The following is a 14,684-nucleotide window of genomic DNA, read 5'->3' as shown; positions in this document are numbered from 1 at the left end:
GCTTGGATGCCTGAGGTTCATCCGCTTATTTGTGCGAAGACTTCTTTTTCTTCCTCTTCTTCCTCTCCAACCTTCTACCTCTTCATCACCACTAATCAAGTATTCCCCTTTTCGTCATTAACAGCGTTGCATCCAGAACCGTCACAACACTCACGTTCCTAATACTTCAAAATTGAACCGAAAAGATCACCAGGATTGGCATTAAAAGACACGATCAAATCTAATCATCTACTGCCTCTCCCATACCCCCAAGAATTTCTCTACCAACCCCATGCCCACAACGTCAATCGTCTTTCTCATCTTCTCGCTATCCCTCCGCGCCACGTCAACCTCAAACTTCGCTCCTCTACTTTTCCCTCCCTGCGTATAGGTCTGCTCGTAATACTCGACCAGCTTGACGGCCGGATTCTGCTCCTCCTCGCCCCTCGCTGAGCTATCTCGCAGCCCGTCCAGCCACTGCGCAAACGGAACGGTCGTGAATTCTAGGCCCGCGGTACGCAGCCGTGACAGCAGGTCCAGCCACGCAAATTCGTGCGGGTTCACGAGATTATAAAAAATAGGGGGGTCTACCTTGTCCAGTCCAGCCGGCACCGGGCCTTGCGCGCAAGTGTGTGCAATTTCGAGGATTGCCGTTCCGAGTATATCGACGGGGAGCCAGCTGCATGTCTGTTTATCCCGCTCGGGTGGTTAGTATATGCTACATGATAAGGTACTGGAGGGGAGAAAGATGTAAGTACCTCCTTCAGATCTGGCAAAATTTTCATCGTCCTTGCAGAGCGGATCATCAAGGGGATACTTTCGCCCTCGTTCCAAACGCCCCGTACCGTATCCCCGACGATCTGCCCGATGCGCAGCACATAACTTCTAGCCCCGCGCCGCGCCGCGTTTCGCACGATATGTTCCCCAACGAGCTTCGATTGTGCGTAGCCCATCCCTGCCGCGAAGCCTAGCTGCTCAATGGGTGCCTCTGGAATCGCCTGTGAGGTGGACGGGATGTTCCACGCGGCCGAGATCGACGAGCAGAAAAAGACCTGTGCCGGGTCCGGTCGGTGCACAGAGAGCGAGAACTGCAGCAGGTTATGTAGACCCGCGATGTGCGGCTCGAAGTTATGCAACGGGATGTTGAAGTTGACCGGCCACGCGCTGTGGATGATCAGCGAGACGGACTGGAGCAGTTCTTTCAGGGTGGTTGCGTCGAGGCCGAAGTCCGTCTGGTCGAGGTCGGTGGTTAAGGCGATTATGCGAGTTGGTGACGTGTGACGTGGTAGGGCGAGGCCTCGAGATTCGAGGGAGCGGAGGACACGCAGGATTGGATTCTTGCCCCGGCAGAAGCAGTAAATTGTGCCGATGTTGTTCATGGATAGGAGTTGATGCAGGAGATGCGCGCCGATAGAGCCAGTGGCGCCGGTGAGGATCTGATGAGGTCAGTCTGAAGCCCAAGTTGTGCTAATCTATACACATACCACGGCATTCCGATCAACATCAGGCCCGTGTCCGTTAAGGACCCCATTCAAATACTTGTGTTCTTGGAAGTGCGAGTATCGCTCAATCAACTCCATCATGCTGGTCTCCTCGTCGTCTGCCACAGCCTCCATCTGATTATTGACCAGGGCATGCAGATATGCAGCAAGCCTCTTCACGTTTCCTTTGTTGTACACGATATTCTGTGGCAATGTATGCCCATTCAGATCGATGGTCTTCTGAATGATCCGGCGCATCTGGATCGCTTTGAGACTGTCTACGCCAGCAGTGAAGAAGTCCGTCTCTATAGACTCAACTGGCACCCCAACGATATCCCGGAAGATGGACTGAAGCCGTTCCACCAACCCAGGCAAGTCCAGCTGAAGTAGTCCTTCGTGGTTCTCCTCGAGCCGCACATACATATCTTCGATCTGCTCCGCGAATTGGCGATAGACTTGCGCGCGGATGATGCTTCTCTTGTCGGTCTGTGGATACGACACGTCCGAGGGCATGAGAGTCACCATTTCCCTGGTGATTTGCGAGAAGCCCTCAGCTCTGGTGTTCGCGTCAGCAATTGCCGGCCAAATAGCATCGAGATAGTTTCCTTCTGAGAGATGATCTCCGGCAGGTGCTCGGAAGACTAAGAGGCCGGGAATCGCGCGATCGACGCCGACGACGACCGCCTCGCGAACAAGCTCGTCCTCGCGGATACGACCCTCGATAGGAAGCGGAAGCACTTTCTCTCCATTTATGAGGGTGATCCGATCATCGATGCGAGTGACGTATTTCCACGCCTCTGGAATGGTCGGATGAGGCACGAAAACGTCCTTGGAGTGCCAGGATCCAGGGGCCGGGTCGTCTGAGTTTGACGTCGACAGGGCCGAATGACCTTTGAGATACACGCATTCATACAACCCGTCGCCAAGAGGGTTCATATGGACGTATTTCCGGATGTTCGCGTAGATGCGGATGTAGTTCCAAGAGTCGTCGCCTTTGGCTCGGCGCATTGTATCGCCTGCGAGGCCGGCTTCCGTCCTGATTTTTGAAGTCAGCATAACTAACCTAAGGCACAGCGTTAGTCACGTGTCGTGATATGGACTCACGTTCCAAATACAATTCCTAAATTTACTCCCTCTCGGACCAGCCGATCGCCCAGTTCGTCAGGAGTACGGGCTCCTGCCCCCGTCACGACTTGACATCGCCGCAGCAGCTCAACCCCCCGGGGCTTCTCCGCCATCAGACCCAACACATATGGCACGGTATGCACGGCCTCTGGTTTTACTATCTCCAGGATATCAATCAGCGATTCTGAAGTGATCGGCATGGCGGCATTGTACAGATGCGCCGTCCTGCGCATCCACATTGCCTGCAGCGACGTCGAGACGCCGTATAGATGGTACCACGGCAGGGCGTTAAAGTTGTGCAGTCCCGAACCTTGCGTGGGATGCGTGAGAAGGGCACGGTGCGTGAGCATCACAGCTTTAGGGAGTCCAGTCGAACCAGAGGAGTGCATGATCAACGCCGTCGCGGTATTCTCTTGCTCTCGGTCGATGGACCGGGTAAACCGCTCCTCGGTGCCCAGGGGCTGGTCGTATTCATTGCGCGAAGGAATACCATAAGCCCTGATAGGATAGTTGACATTGACGCTCTCAAGAGTCGACACGATCTGCGCCGTATCACCATGCACCACTGTGCCGCAGTCCGTCTGTTTTAGGAGGTTGATGACTGCAACAGACGCGATTCGCAACGACAAGGCCAGAACTGTGTGTCCGAGACGACTAAGTGCGAAGAAAGAGACGATGAAGTCGAGATTAGACGGGGCGAGGAGGCCCACAACCTTGTGGTCAGTCTGTTATTCTGCGATTAGCGAGGTATGTCCGCACCAACCTATAATCTCGACTGCGTGGCTTTCTTACCGTGCTCAATCCCAAGGACAGATATCGTCTAGCCGCCCCATCAATCAACCGATCTAGATCACGCCCCGTGAAGTATTCATAGTCCGCTACTGTACCGGGGCGTGGATACGCCAGAATTGGCGCGGGAGGATCATCGGCAGCCCGGTGGCGGATGATGTCGTCGAGGACTTTCAATTCCCCAAATTTTTCGTATAGATATTTGACGTGCTCTTGGGATAGATGGGCCATGGTGCTTAGGATACACTGTCTTTGGCTAACCTACTCGGCAGAGAATGTCTAGTGGCGTCTCTACGGAAGGGGATTTATGGTAACGCTCCTTGAATACAGCTGGCCATGCTCACTAACCTTTGAACAGGTCCAGGAAGCCTACCATATCGTGCGCTTACAGAAAGTGTCGAGGCGTACTCCGAAGCCCCATGGAGTGATGTTGAGTAGAAACAAAGACACATGTTCCAAGGGAGTTCTACAGATGCATTTGATTATCGTACTGAACAAAAGGTAAGCACAACTGGAGAAATAAGAACCCGGAGATCAGACGATGACACTCCGAGAAACAAAACTCCGGAGGTTCAACATCTTTAGAAACGGAAGCTCAGAGGAGAAAGAGGAGTTTGGTCTGAGATCGAAAGTGGAGAGTTATAATGTTTGTTCCACCGGAGTTCACGCCAGGCTGATTAGTGTCAGCTTTTTCCCCAAGAAGAACTCCCTATTCTCCGGTTCCAATGACCTTATTCGGGGAGTCTTCCTCGGTAGGCTCGTAAATTTTACTTTATCGTCCCTGCATGTCAATCCCGGTCTAGTGCTGACGACATACAACAGTATTTGTAGACGATGAGCGATGAATGGTCAGTTTTAGTTGCAACAAACGTCTGCAATGCAACATCATCAGCTCAGCTACCCCGTATCTAGGCCCTCCGAATCTACAATGGCGGCGTATCCATAAGCAAATAACCCATCTGGCGCTCAGCCACCCGCGTCCCATGCACCTCCGCACTCTTGATAGCTTCGCTTATCTCTTGAATCTCCGGCTCCGACAATCTGACCGCATACGCACCCATATTCTCCTCTAGATACTGGATTCGTTTTGTCCCCGGAATCGGAAAGATATCCTCCCCCTGCGCCATCATCCAGGCCAACACGAGCTGACCGGAAGTGCATTCCTTCCGCGCCGCGATCTCCTGCAGAGTCTCGACCAGTTGCAAATTCTTCGGGAAATTCTCGCGCGAGAATCGCGGAATCGACCGCCGGAAATCATTTTCGTCGAAGTCATCGATCGACTTGTAAGCGCCCGTCAGCATTCCCCGGCCCAGCGGCGAATATGCCACCGTGGCGATGCCCAGCTCCCGACAAGTCGCCAGAAGTCCCGTTTCGGGCTTTTCAATGTCCCGGGAGAATGGACTATATTCAATCTGGTACGCCTGAATGGGATGGATGGCACTCGCACGACGGAGTGTATCGACGCCGCATTCGCTGAGACCGAGATAACGCACTTTTCCGGCGCTGTTACGTATCAGTTAGTTATAGTGTTTCTTTTCCCTCGGTATTCGGAACAGATTTCCATGCAAGATAGGCCGATGAGTAGGTTTTAGTGAGGTAAGCACTTACTCAACGAATTCCTTCATGGTCGCCACAATGTCCTCAACGGGCGTTTTGCCACTAAACCGATGGCTAGTAAATCACTCGCCGTCAGCATCTTCGCACCCCGAATAGTAAAAGACCTCGCAGAAGCGAGTGCGCCAGGGTGGTCCCATACATACCAGTACAATAAATCAATATAATCCGTCCCCAACCGCTTCAGGCTCTCCTCCACAGCCACGCGGATATACGCGGGGTCATTGCATATCTCGCGACCCCCGTCAGCAGACACTTTGTTGCCGAACTTCGTGGCCAAGAAGATCTGGCTCGATGGTCAGATCATCGTCCGAGAACGATAACATACTGACTTGCTTAAGCGATAGATAGTGTCGAACTAACATACCTCATTCCTCTTCCCCGTCTCCTTAAACCACCGACCCAGTAACTCCTCGCTATCGCCATACAGCTGCGCCGTGTCCCAGTGGGTACAGCCCAGCTCGTACACTCGATCGAGCAGCTTGAAGCGCTCGTCGTCGGGAGTGGGAGTGCCGTAGAATGCTGTGCGCGGGGTATTAGCCAGTTAGTGAATTAATTAGATAGTAAGAGTGTTTTTGTTTTGCCGTTTTAGGAGGAGGTAGGGGCGTGCTCTCAATGCCAACGCTAAGGCTGGCTGGCTGAGATTGGGGGCCCTGTGATGGTGATGGTAATGGAGGCTGGGGACGCACCGCTTAGGCCCATCAGGCCGAACCCTAAGGCGGGGATTTCGGGGCCATTGCGGCCGAGAGTTCGGGTGGGGAGTTTGGTCGGGGAGGACATTGTTTAGTTGGTTGGTTAGTTGGTTGTTGAGTTGGTTATTTGGTTGAATGAGGTCCGTGGACAAGGCGTTCGTGGGTTACAGTGTAATGTTTATGTAGAAAGGGCATGGGTGTGCGTAGGTTACTTTATAATCAGTTCTCATTGTACTCTTGTAGTTTAGCCGTGCGAACAATCCGGAATGAAGATGCCCAGGAGTTACCGAAGGGAGCGGCTACGAAATCGGCATCTGGGCGGGTGTTACCGAACAGGCAAGTCCTGCGACTCCGGGGGGGATCTTCTTATGTGACCTCACAGCAGGGTTCCAAGGTTCGTTAATCTTTCATAAGCAGAACATTCTCGTTGGATTTTTCTAGTTTCTAGATAGCGTTCATTCTAGTAATCATCATTCCATGTCCATGTCCAACCAGGTAGCTACCTAGTGGAACCCGTTCGCCGCCACAACGGCAGGCTTCCACTTGATCAGGGTAACTCCGTCATACACGGGCAGCAGGACGCTGTCAATGCGATCGTCGCTCTTGCAGAACGTGTTGAACTTCCGCAGCGCGATGCCGTTCGCCGTCCAGTAGGCGCGGCTCTTCTCGGACAGGTAAGGGTTGGCATCAGCGGAGATGGTCATACCGCGGGCGAAGACTAAATAGGTTGGTCGAGGAATCAGTACATCTAGTTCAATTTCAAAGTAATAATGGGCGATATCTCACCGTTGTCGCACATGATGAAACCCTTCGGACTCAGGAGTTTCTTGTCTAGCACGGTCTTGACATACCCCTCGTAGCCTTCCTTGTTGGCGTCCACGAAGATGATGTCGAAGGTGCCGGTGAGCCTCTGCAGGGAGTCCTGCGCAGGGCCCTCGATGAGGGTGACGCGGTCGTTGAGACCGTACTTGTCAAAGGTGCGGCGCGACGCGGCGATCATCTTCGGGTCCAGTTCCAGAGTGATGATCTCGGCCTGTGTTGAAACAGTGCTCTCGTACCAGGCCAGGGCGCTGTAGCCGGTGTAGCAGCCGATCTCAAGGACTGGTGGGAATGTGAATTAGACGGGAGCTGTGGAATGGTAGGGACAAAGAAGAGAGAACTCACTGCGCTTGGCTTGCTGGTGCTCCGCGAGGAACTTCATCGTGGCGCCCTGCAGAGGCGAGGACATCTTGTCGGCATCTTCGAATTCCTCGGAGGTCCATTTCCAGAGTTCGTTCATGTTGTCTGATACATCGTTGGAGACGTTGGTGCAGTACTCGGTAACCTGGGCAGCCTGCTCAGGCTGTAGGGGGAAGAGTTATCAGTTATTGTGAGGCAATCACATCATGATTCTCGAAGGTCCGTACCGTGAACGACAGAACGCTGGTAAGCATCTTGGTGGTATTGGTTGATGAGGGCTTTGAGAGTGTGGTTGTGGGACGAAGTGTTGATTGTTTGATCTGAGAGTCTGGTCTGAGGGTATTGCACGGACTCAACCTTCATATTTATATTCGTCTCAAGCCCCAGAATCTTCGTGATTTAGGTGGCAACCAGCTCTGGAGTGTTGAGATAGGCGATATTCTGATCCCGCGGAGCATTCGAAGTCGGTTTGGACCCCGATCCGTATGCATGTCCTCACAGTATCGGAATCTCTAAAGCATCTGAACATTGCATCTCCATGGGGAAGGCCATCGTAATCTCCGGATTCATTTCCATTCCAACTCCGCCGGCCGATGAACCGTTACATTTGCGGCTCCGCCGTCAATGTCGACGTGTCTAAGGCAAATCATCTTCGGCACCTTGACAGGAGTCTCGTAGAGGGAATGCGCATTGTAGGACTCGGAGCCCACGGGCTTCCAAAAGGAGTATCAAGAGATAGTCGAATGTTCCAGTCTCCGGTCTGAGGTGAGATTCGTATGGGTCCTACCATGTGCAGATAGACGATGTTGCTATTATCTTAGCTTGAGCTAACCCAATTGATTCGGCAGTAGTAGATAGGAGAGATATACCGAGACCGACCAATGATAGAAGGACCAGTGAGAACAAACCGGAGATCCTTAAACGGGTTGCATCTTGACATAGTCTTTCCCCATCTATCTACTTAACCTGATGGTGGTTCCTGGCCTCCGTGCTGTTCATTAACATAGCTCACACCTGTTCCACTATGTCACAAGCGGCTCCTCTCCGCGAGGATATCCATCCCATCTTTCGAACCACCAATGCAAGCCCTAACCGGCTGGTGCATCTGATTCCAGATGAGTTGGCAAGTGCAGTACCTGACCATCCACTCTTCGCGTACCCGAAGACGGCCAAACCCCAGGATGGCTTCGTGGATGTATCCTGCAAAACATTCGCAGATGCGGTCAACCGAGTGAGCTGGTACCTGAGGTACCTCTTGGGGCCTCCGAAGAATTTTGAGACAATTGGGTATATGGGCCCTAGTGAGTTCTTGCTTGTCATGTCGCCTTTTGCTCATTCTGACTCGCAAGTTGAAAGGTGACATACGATATTTTCTATTCATGTTTGGGGCCATCAAAGTTGGCTATAAGGTAGTCCATTCTGTCCAGTCGCTGGCAGCGGTGATATAAGAGACTCATTGAACTTTCAGATGGTTTTCGTGTCCCCTCGGAATAATGTTGAGGCCCATGTAAACGTCCTCGCCGGCGTGGACTGCAATGTGTTCCTCCGAGCCAAGGAGACTAACATCGACGCCATTTTGAAAGAGAGGCCGATGCTATCTTGGGTTGTTCCGGACCTAGAGGAATTCCTCCTGGATTACCCAGTGGCAATGTATCCTTACAACAAGAGCTTTGAGGAAGCATGGTCGGACCCATGTCTTGTGCTCCATACGACTGGATCAACCGGACTTCCGAAACCGATCACTTGGAAGGTCGGTATTCTTAGCACGTATGAAGCCTGGAGGACCATTCCCCACGTGGACGGATACGTTCCGACGACAGAGATATATCAACAGTCTCGGCGGGCCTATACCTCCATGCCACTTTTCCATACCAGCGGGCTGAATGCCGGCATAACGTGGGCTATGCTGCTTGGCGTCACTCTGGTCTACGGTGCGCCTCAAGTCGTTCCGAATGCGATATACGCAGATGAAATGCATCAATATGCCAACGTAGACGCATCCATGGGAGCACCGTCGATATATGAGGAACTCAGTCGTGACCCAGAGGCGCTTGAGAGGGTCAACCGGCTCCACTATGTTGTCGCCAGTGGTGGTATGTTGCTCATCCTCACTCACTTTGTTCTCTGACCACAACTGTAATATGCTGACCATCGCTAGCTCCCTTATCTCACAAAGCTGGAGACCTCATCTCAAAGCACACGCGTGTCATCTGCAACCTTGGGGCAACCGAAACTGCGTGCCTGCAACGACTATCCCCTTCTATCGACGACTGGCCCTACTTTCACTGGCATCCCACACATTCCGGTATTGAAATGAGAGAGGCATTGGACGGATTATATGAGCTCTTCATCGTTCGAGACTCCAATTTGAAGCTATACCAGGGAGTGTTCAACACCTTTCCTGATATTGAGGAATGGTCAATGAGAGACCTCTACTCACGGCATCCGGACCCGTCCAAGCCTTTTCTGTACATGTACCAGTGTCGAAAGGACGACGTGATCGTTCTCAGCAACGGCGAAAAGATTGCACCCGCTTTAATTGAGGCGACACTGATGAGCCACCCGCTCGTCAAAGGAGCCATGGTAGTAGGCCAAGGACGATTCCAGCCTGCTGTGCTGATTGATCTGCTCTGCGACGTACCTTATAACTCGACAGAAAAATATCAGTTATTGGAAAGCATGAAGCCAACCATTGCCGAGGCTAACACACATGCACCTGCACACGGAAAGCTAGATCAGCACCACATTTTGTTCGCGAGCGCATCCAAGCCGATCAAGTATCTCGGACAAGGAAAGATTCAGCGAAGGAGTACATTCCACATGTACGAGGAAGAGATCGAAGAGTTATACAAAACAGCTGACGAGGCCGTTGAGCATTCTGAGTTCCTGAATCTCCCTGCTCTGGAACTCACCAGCCCAGCGACTGTTGCGTCGTGGTTGCAGCAATTGATAAAGGAAATTACTAATATGGGGCCGCTACAATCAGATACCGACTTTTTCGCGGCAGGAATCGACTCGTTGCAGGTAATCCAGATGGCTCGAGAATTGCGATTCCAGGCGAGAGAACTGGGAATGGGGGATGAATCTGCGGAGATGTTCCCTGCAGCATCGATTTACACCCATCCAACCGTGGATCAGTTGACTGCGCATATTCTGGACCAACTAGGCGTCACGTCATCATCCAGTGATCATACCATTGAGAAGAATGGCTCACATGCAGACGAGAGCTTTCCACTAGCTCAAATGCACCGACTGTTCCAGAAATACTGCGATGGCCTACCGCAGTCTAGAGGCCATCTTCCTCATACGCCCTCAAAGAACATGGTCGTTCTTCTCACTGGCAGCACAGGCTCTCTTGGGTCATATCTTCTTGACGAGCTCCAGAAGGATGAGAATGTATCTCGTATCATCTGTCTCAACCGAAGCGCCGATGCTGCCCACAAACACATCCGGCTTGGCCTTCAGCGCGGTCTCAGTAGCATCGAATTTGACCGGATCGAATTTCTACAAGCAGACCTCTCAAAGCCAAAGTTCGGTCTTCAAGATGCGATATATAGTCAGTTACTCGATACTGTAACTCATGTGATTCGTAAGCATTCTCTGAGAACGAAAGTTCTATCACATACTGACCGCGAGCAGACAATCAGTGGGCAGTCAATTTCAATTGGAATCTCGCCAGCTTCGAGCCATTCATTCGAGGGGTTCGGCATCTCATTGACTTTTCTCACGCCTCTGCCATGCATTCTTTCATCACGTTCATCTCCAGCGTCTCCGCTGTTGGCTCCTGGGATTCACCTCACCCTGTTCCCGAAGGACCCATCCATGACTTTTCCGTTGCTGCGAGGATGGGCTACGGTCAATCAAAACTGATCTCTGAATGTCTTCTCGACAAGGCAGCCGAGATTTCGGGGGTACAGTCTGCATGTTGTAGAGTTGGGATAGTTGCAGGCCCAATTGAACAACCTCTGGGCCTGTGGAACCCCAACGAGTATATTCCTTCGGTAGCCTCTTTCTCATCCCTGAACGCAATGAACCCAGCTGACGTTCACTCAGATATTCATCTCCTCGGCATACTTGAAGACATTTCCAGTAACCTTCCCATCAAGAGACCGGTTAGACTGGATCCCAGTCGACAAGCTTTCCAAGGTCCTGCTGGAAATTCTCCGCTACTCGACGGAGCCGAATCCGACTCACTTGCCCTCGGGGACACATGTATACCACGTTATCAATCCATCATGGACATCTTGGTCCGAGATTGCACCGGAGGTTCTCGCCTGTTATCCTGAGAAGCTAGGTATACAGCCTGTTTCCTTCGAGAATTGGGTAGAGAATCTGAAGAACGTGGTTGATAAGACGACGACTGACTCCCAAACCAACCCGGCCGCCAAGCTGCTTGACTTCTTCAAAAATGCGGTTCACGAGTCAGCCGAAGCTCGCATGCTGCCACCCATCCATTCACAAGCGGCCAGCTCTTTGTTACGGCGCGTAGGATGTGTGAACACGCTATGGATAAGTAATTGGATGCGTCAGTGGGGAATCATCTCGGGTGGATCGAGTGAGAGTAGTTTCCCAAGCGAGGATAGTCTTGGGTCTGGCAGTAGTAGCGGCTTTCTCCCACTGAATTAGATTCAATTCTTGATGAAGGAAATGTTCAATCGTGGAATATATCTCGTTATTGAATTCAGATATCCAACTTCATTGTCCAGGACAGCCGTCGACTGGCGTCGAAATATATAGTTCATGTTTTACTTAGTTATTGAGTAGTTCTGTGGGTTTTGGGTCCTAAAGATCAGCGCTCGATGTTGGACAATGATAAACAGACATAATGTGGGTCACAAAATGGCGTCTTTTGAGACATGAAGCTCCTTCCATCGATGAGGATTGAAAGAAGAAACAGAGAAAGATAGAGGGAGAGAGACGGCGCTGACTAAGTCGGGATCAACACGTGCCTGGAACCGTCTCCGAGCGTCTCCAATTATTGTCCGTTCTCTGCTTTTCCTTTGGTTTCTCAGAACGACATTCAAATCAATCCCAATCATGCTGTCCATAATGAGGCTGCGGCCGTCATTACCCTCGCAAATGCGCATATCGTTCCCTCGAGCCGTACAGAGAGAGTTCGGCAGCAGACCGTCGATCAGGCGACTCGCGACTCCAATTCGAAACTCATCGACGTCGACTGCCACAACGCATGCGAGAAACGCCATTAAACGAGGTAGAATAGCTTCAATGCGCAAGGAAAGGGAGAACAACGCTAATTGGAAGCGGCAGCTCCCCCGGAACGGATTTTGATCTATCAAGCTGGAACCAAGAGGATAAATTTCGTCGGAGCGATGCGGATCACGACAATCTTGATGTTTGGCGCTACTTGTGTCCTCATTGCCCCGGCCATGGATGGCAAGGGCGAAGAGAGATGGAAAATTGGCTGTGGTAAGAATCAGCTTTCTGCGCGAGATGGGTTCATTGAGCTAACTTATGCGTCCAGTCATCGCTGCCAGTGCCATTCCGATGATATTCGTTGCCTACGTAGCTGCCCCTTACGTGAACTTCATACACCTCAGCCTCCCAGTATTTGCTCGACAATCGCGGGAACATGCGATTCAATATGCCATGAATCTTCCGCCGACGGCAACCCTCTATATCAATACCATGAAATTCTCGGCTGGTCCGCGTCTCACAAAGGTACGGCTTGCGGACCTAGGCCCGTACAAGTCTGGCTTCCCTCCAGTGAATTTCCGGCTCCGCTACAACAGGGACTCTACTACTGTCAACAGTCTTTTTGACCAGCACAAGTTCTTCACTGAGCCAACGTGCCCGCCAGGACCGCCTTCAAGGGCTTTCTTCCCCCAGGTTTGGGAGACCGTATTCAAGAATATCCAGAGTCAACGCCTTGGGTACCCAAAAAACATAAAGTCGGAAAATTGACGTTTTGGTCTGCCTGGAGCTTTCCTTTATCTTTGTAATTGTAAACAAACTGAAGTGTGCAGACCTGGGTGACCAGACATTCACTTGCCCAACCTAAGGGACCCTCCATTTCTTTTTCACTCTCAGTTCATTCCTCCTTGCCCTCCATTTGTGTTGCGCCTTTCCTCTTTCTAAAGACCTTTCTCATCTGGCTCACTTTGTCTCTCCTGTCTTCCATATTCTTTACCAATACTCAACCACCATACCCACCTTTGACCCATCTCAAGGACATCTTCCTCCCACAACGTTCGCTTCACTCGTCCGTCTTTATACAGCGACTTTCATCATCATCCTTCTTCACGTGGGAATTAACCATGTCTGCGATTGCCAAAACTAAGCCAGAAGGCCTGCTGGGCCTCTCTGTCGCCGAAGCCAAGTCTTTGCTTCTTGGTATTGTCTGTGAGGAAGGCGGCAGGGTAAGTTATTGGATATGCTTTTGAAAGTCTCTAAACAACGAAGTCTCATTTCTTGCCTTTTTATAGATTGATATGGAAAAGCTTGCTTTGAAGTACCCGTACAAGAACAGCGCTTCCGCCAGCACCTCGTACCGCAACGCCAAACGCAGGCTCCTGGAAATTGACACTGCTGGTGCAGCCGATGGCCCTGCTGCGAACTCCATCGCCTCCCCAGGTACTTCAGCCGCCAACAGCGCGACCACCACCCCCAAGAAAAGATCTCCTGTCAAGCGCAAGAAGCTTGCACCCATTGACTCCGAGGCTGCTGCCGGCCCCGCCGACGAAGCGACCGGCTCTCCCAAATCAAAGCGACAGAGAAAGACCCCCGTGAAGAAGGCTACTGCCGCTAAGAACAAGGAGCTCGTCGAAGAAGAGTATGTTTTTTCTCCCCCCACCCTAGTATCTCCTATGCGAGAAAAGTCCACTGATCGTTTAACAGCGACGAGGCCAACGAGGGTATGGTGAAGCCCGAGCCCAACGTCGAGGACAACAATGGACTTGCCAACGTGAAGGTGGAGGACACCGATGAGCAGGCAGAATACTGTGACCTGGAGCAGACCAGCATGCCGCTGCAGTTGCATGAGAATGCTGAGGACGACCTGGGAAGCATCGACCTCGATGCCGAGCTTGATGCCTTGGATACCCCCAAGACTATCAAAGGCGAGGACGATATCGACACTGAGTTCATTGACCTTGATACCCCTACCAAGGGCGAGATCGAAGAGGCCTAGATCCGGGGTTCTCGAGCAGATGCTGGTCCTTCACTCTTACAAATTCTTCTCTCCCCTTTGGTCTGGCGAAACATGCTCTGCTAGTGGTCTCTTTTTGCTTATTCTATCGCCTGGTGTCCCTTGATTGTTTTTGATTTTACTGAGGCTGGAGTGTTGGCTGGAGTGTTGGCTGGATTTGGCAGGCTTCCGTGATCTCTTCTTTCTTTATGACGTGGATCAGACTTGGGAGTTTTGCCTGGTCTAGTGAAGACGAGCGCTATCTTTCTCATTCATGGGGATTGCTTATGATTTGTTGCTTCTTTTTCTGTATTATGGGGGTTCTGAAATTCATGCTTTATTAAGTCGATCTGGCTGTTAAGGTCTAAAAAGATCCCTTAGCAATAAGAACGCTTACTCCCCTCTATCTTGTTCATTCTCAGCCGTAGTTACACATTACCAAATAATCTCCAGGAAAAATACGGAGGCCATAGAAGCACGACAGAAGGATGTGCGTGTCTACGAAAGAAGATACGAAGATCGAACTAAAATGATCAAAGAATAACATCTCTAAAGATTTTGTAGATGAAAGATACACCCAGATAAGATTACCCGAAATTAAGACCTCGCTGGTCTGATCGTCATATTGCAAAGAATCAATCCACAACGCCGAACAACACGCCATCAAGCAGAGCATATATA

General features: G+C 51.3%; 7 protein-coding genes across 7 annotated transcripts; 4 read left to right on the top strand and 3 right to left on the bottom strand.

Moving 5' to 3' along the window:
- Window positions 1-228: 228 nt before the first annotated feature.
- LDX57_006283 (uncharacterized protein) lies at window positions 229-3,605 on the bottom strand (the record flags this gene model as incomplete). The annotated part of the gene is made up of 5 exons (XM_046087977.1): window positions 229-666; window positions 738-1,415; window positions 1,464-2,496; window positions 2,565-3,310; window positions 3,378-3,605. 5 exons carry the CDS (start codon window positions 3,603-3,605, stop codon window positions 229-231), a joined length of 3,123 nt encoding a protein of 1,040 aa, XP_045943945.1.
- A 692-nt stretch (window positions 3,606-4,297) lies between these two features.
- LDX57_006282 (uncharacterized protein) lies at window positions 4,298-5,768 on the bottom strand (the record flags this gene model as incomplete). Its single annotated transcript, XM_046087976.1, has 5 exons — window positions 4,298-4,877; window positions 4,983-5,045; window positions 5,135-5,274; window positions 5,356-5,510; window positions 5,678-5,768. The coding sequence occupies 5 exons, from the start codon at window positions 5,766-5,768 to the stop codon at window positions 4,298-4,300; spliced, it is 1,029 nt and encodes a 342-aa protein (XP_045943944.1).
- Window positions 5,769-6,094: 326 nt separating this feature from the next.
- LDX57_006281 (O-methyltransferase) lies at window positions 6,095-8,069 on the bottom strand. Its single transcript, XM_046087975.1, has 4 exons — window positions 7,087-8,069; window positions 6,845-7,022; window positions 6,467-6,781; window positions 6,095-6,398 (listed from the first exon to the last, which is right to left on the bottom strand). Exons 1-4 carry the CDS (start codon window positions 7,111-7,113, stop codon window positions 6,184-6,186), a joined length of 735 nt encoding a protein of 244 aa, XP_045943943.1. The 5' UTR covers window positions 7,114-8,069; the 3' UTR covers window positions 6,095-6,183.
- On the top strand, window positions 7,884-8,219 carry LDX57_006280 (uncharacterized protein; the record flags this gene model as incomplete). Its single annotated transcript, XM_046087974.1, has 1 exon — window positions 7,884-8,219. The coding sequence occupies one exon, from the start codon at window positions 7,884-7,886 to the stop codon at window positions 8,217-8,219; it is 336 nt and encodes a 111-aa protein (XP_045943942.1).
- A 108-nt stretch (window positions 8,220-8,327) lies between these two features.
- LDX57_006279 (non-ribosomal peptide synthetase) lies at window positions 8,328-11,485 on the top strand (the record flags this gene model as incomplete). The annotated part of the gene is made up of 4 exons (XM_046087973.1): window positions 8,328-8,952; window positions 9,018-10,448; window positions 10,499-10,860; window positions 10,913-11,485. 4 exons carry the CDS (start codon window positions 8,328-8,330, stop codon window positions 11,483-11,485), a joined length of 2,991 nt encoding a protein of 996 aa, XP_045943941.1.
- A 761-nt stretch (window positions 11,486-12,246) lies between these two features.
- Window positions 12,247-12,781, top strand: LDX57_006278 (uncharacterized protein; the record flags this gene model as incomplete). Its single annotated transcript, XM_046087972.1, has 2 exons — window positions 12,247-12,286; window positions 12,342-12,781. 2 exons carry the CDS (start codon window positions 12,247-12,249, stop codon window positions 12,779-12,781), a joined length of 480 nt encoding a protein of 159 aa, XP_045943940.1.
- A 353-nt stretch (window positions 12,782-13,134) lies between these two features.
- On the top strand, window positions 13,135-14,006 carry LDX57_006277 (putative histone h1.3.; the record flags this gene model as incomplete). The annotated part of the gene is made up of 3 exons (XM_046087971.1): window positions 13,135-13,236; window positions 13,303-13,649; window positions 13,715-14,006. 3 exons carry the CDS (start codon window positions 13,135-13,137, stop codon window positions 14,004-14,006), a joined length of 741 nt encoding a protein of 246 aa, XP_045943939.1.
- Between the last annotated feature and the right edge of the window lie 678 nt (window positions 14,007-14,684).

The sequence above is a fragment of the Aspergillus melleus genome, assembly GCF_016097325.1.
Source record: "Aspergillus melleus strain CBS 546.65 chromosome Unknown contig3, whole genome shotgun sequence".
NCBI classification, from domain to species: Eukaryota; Fungi; Ascomycota; class Eurotiomycetes; order Eurotiales; family Aspergillaceae; genus Aspergillus; species Aspergillus melleus.
The sequence above is the reverse complement of the archived record's forward strand: the minus strand, read 5'-3'. Positions and strand labels throughout refer to the sequence as shown.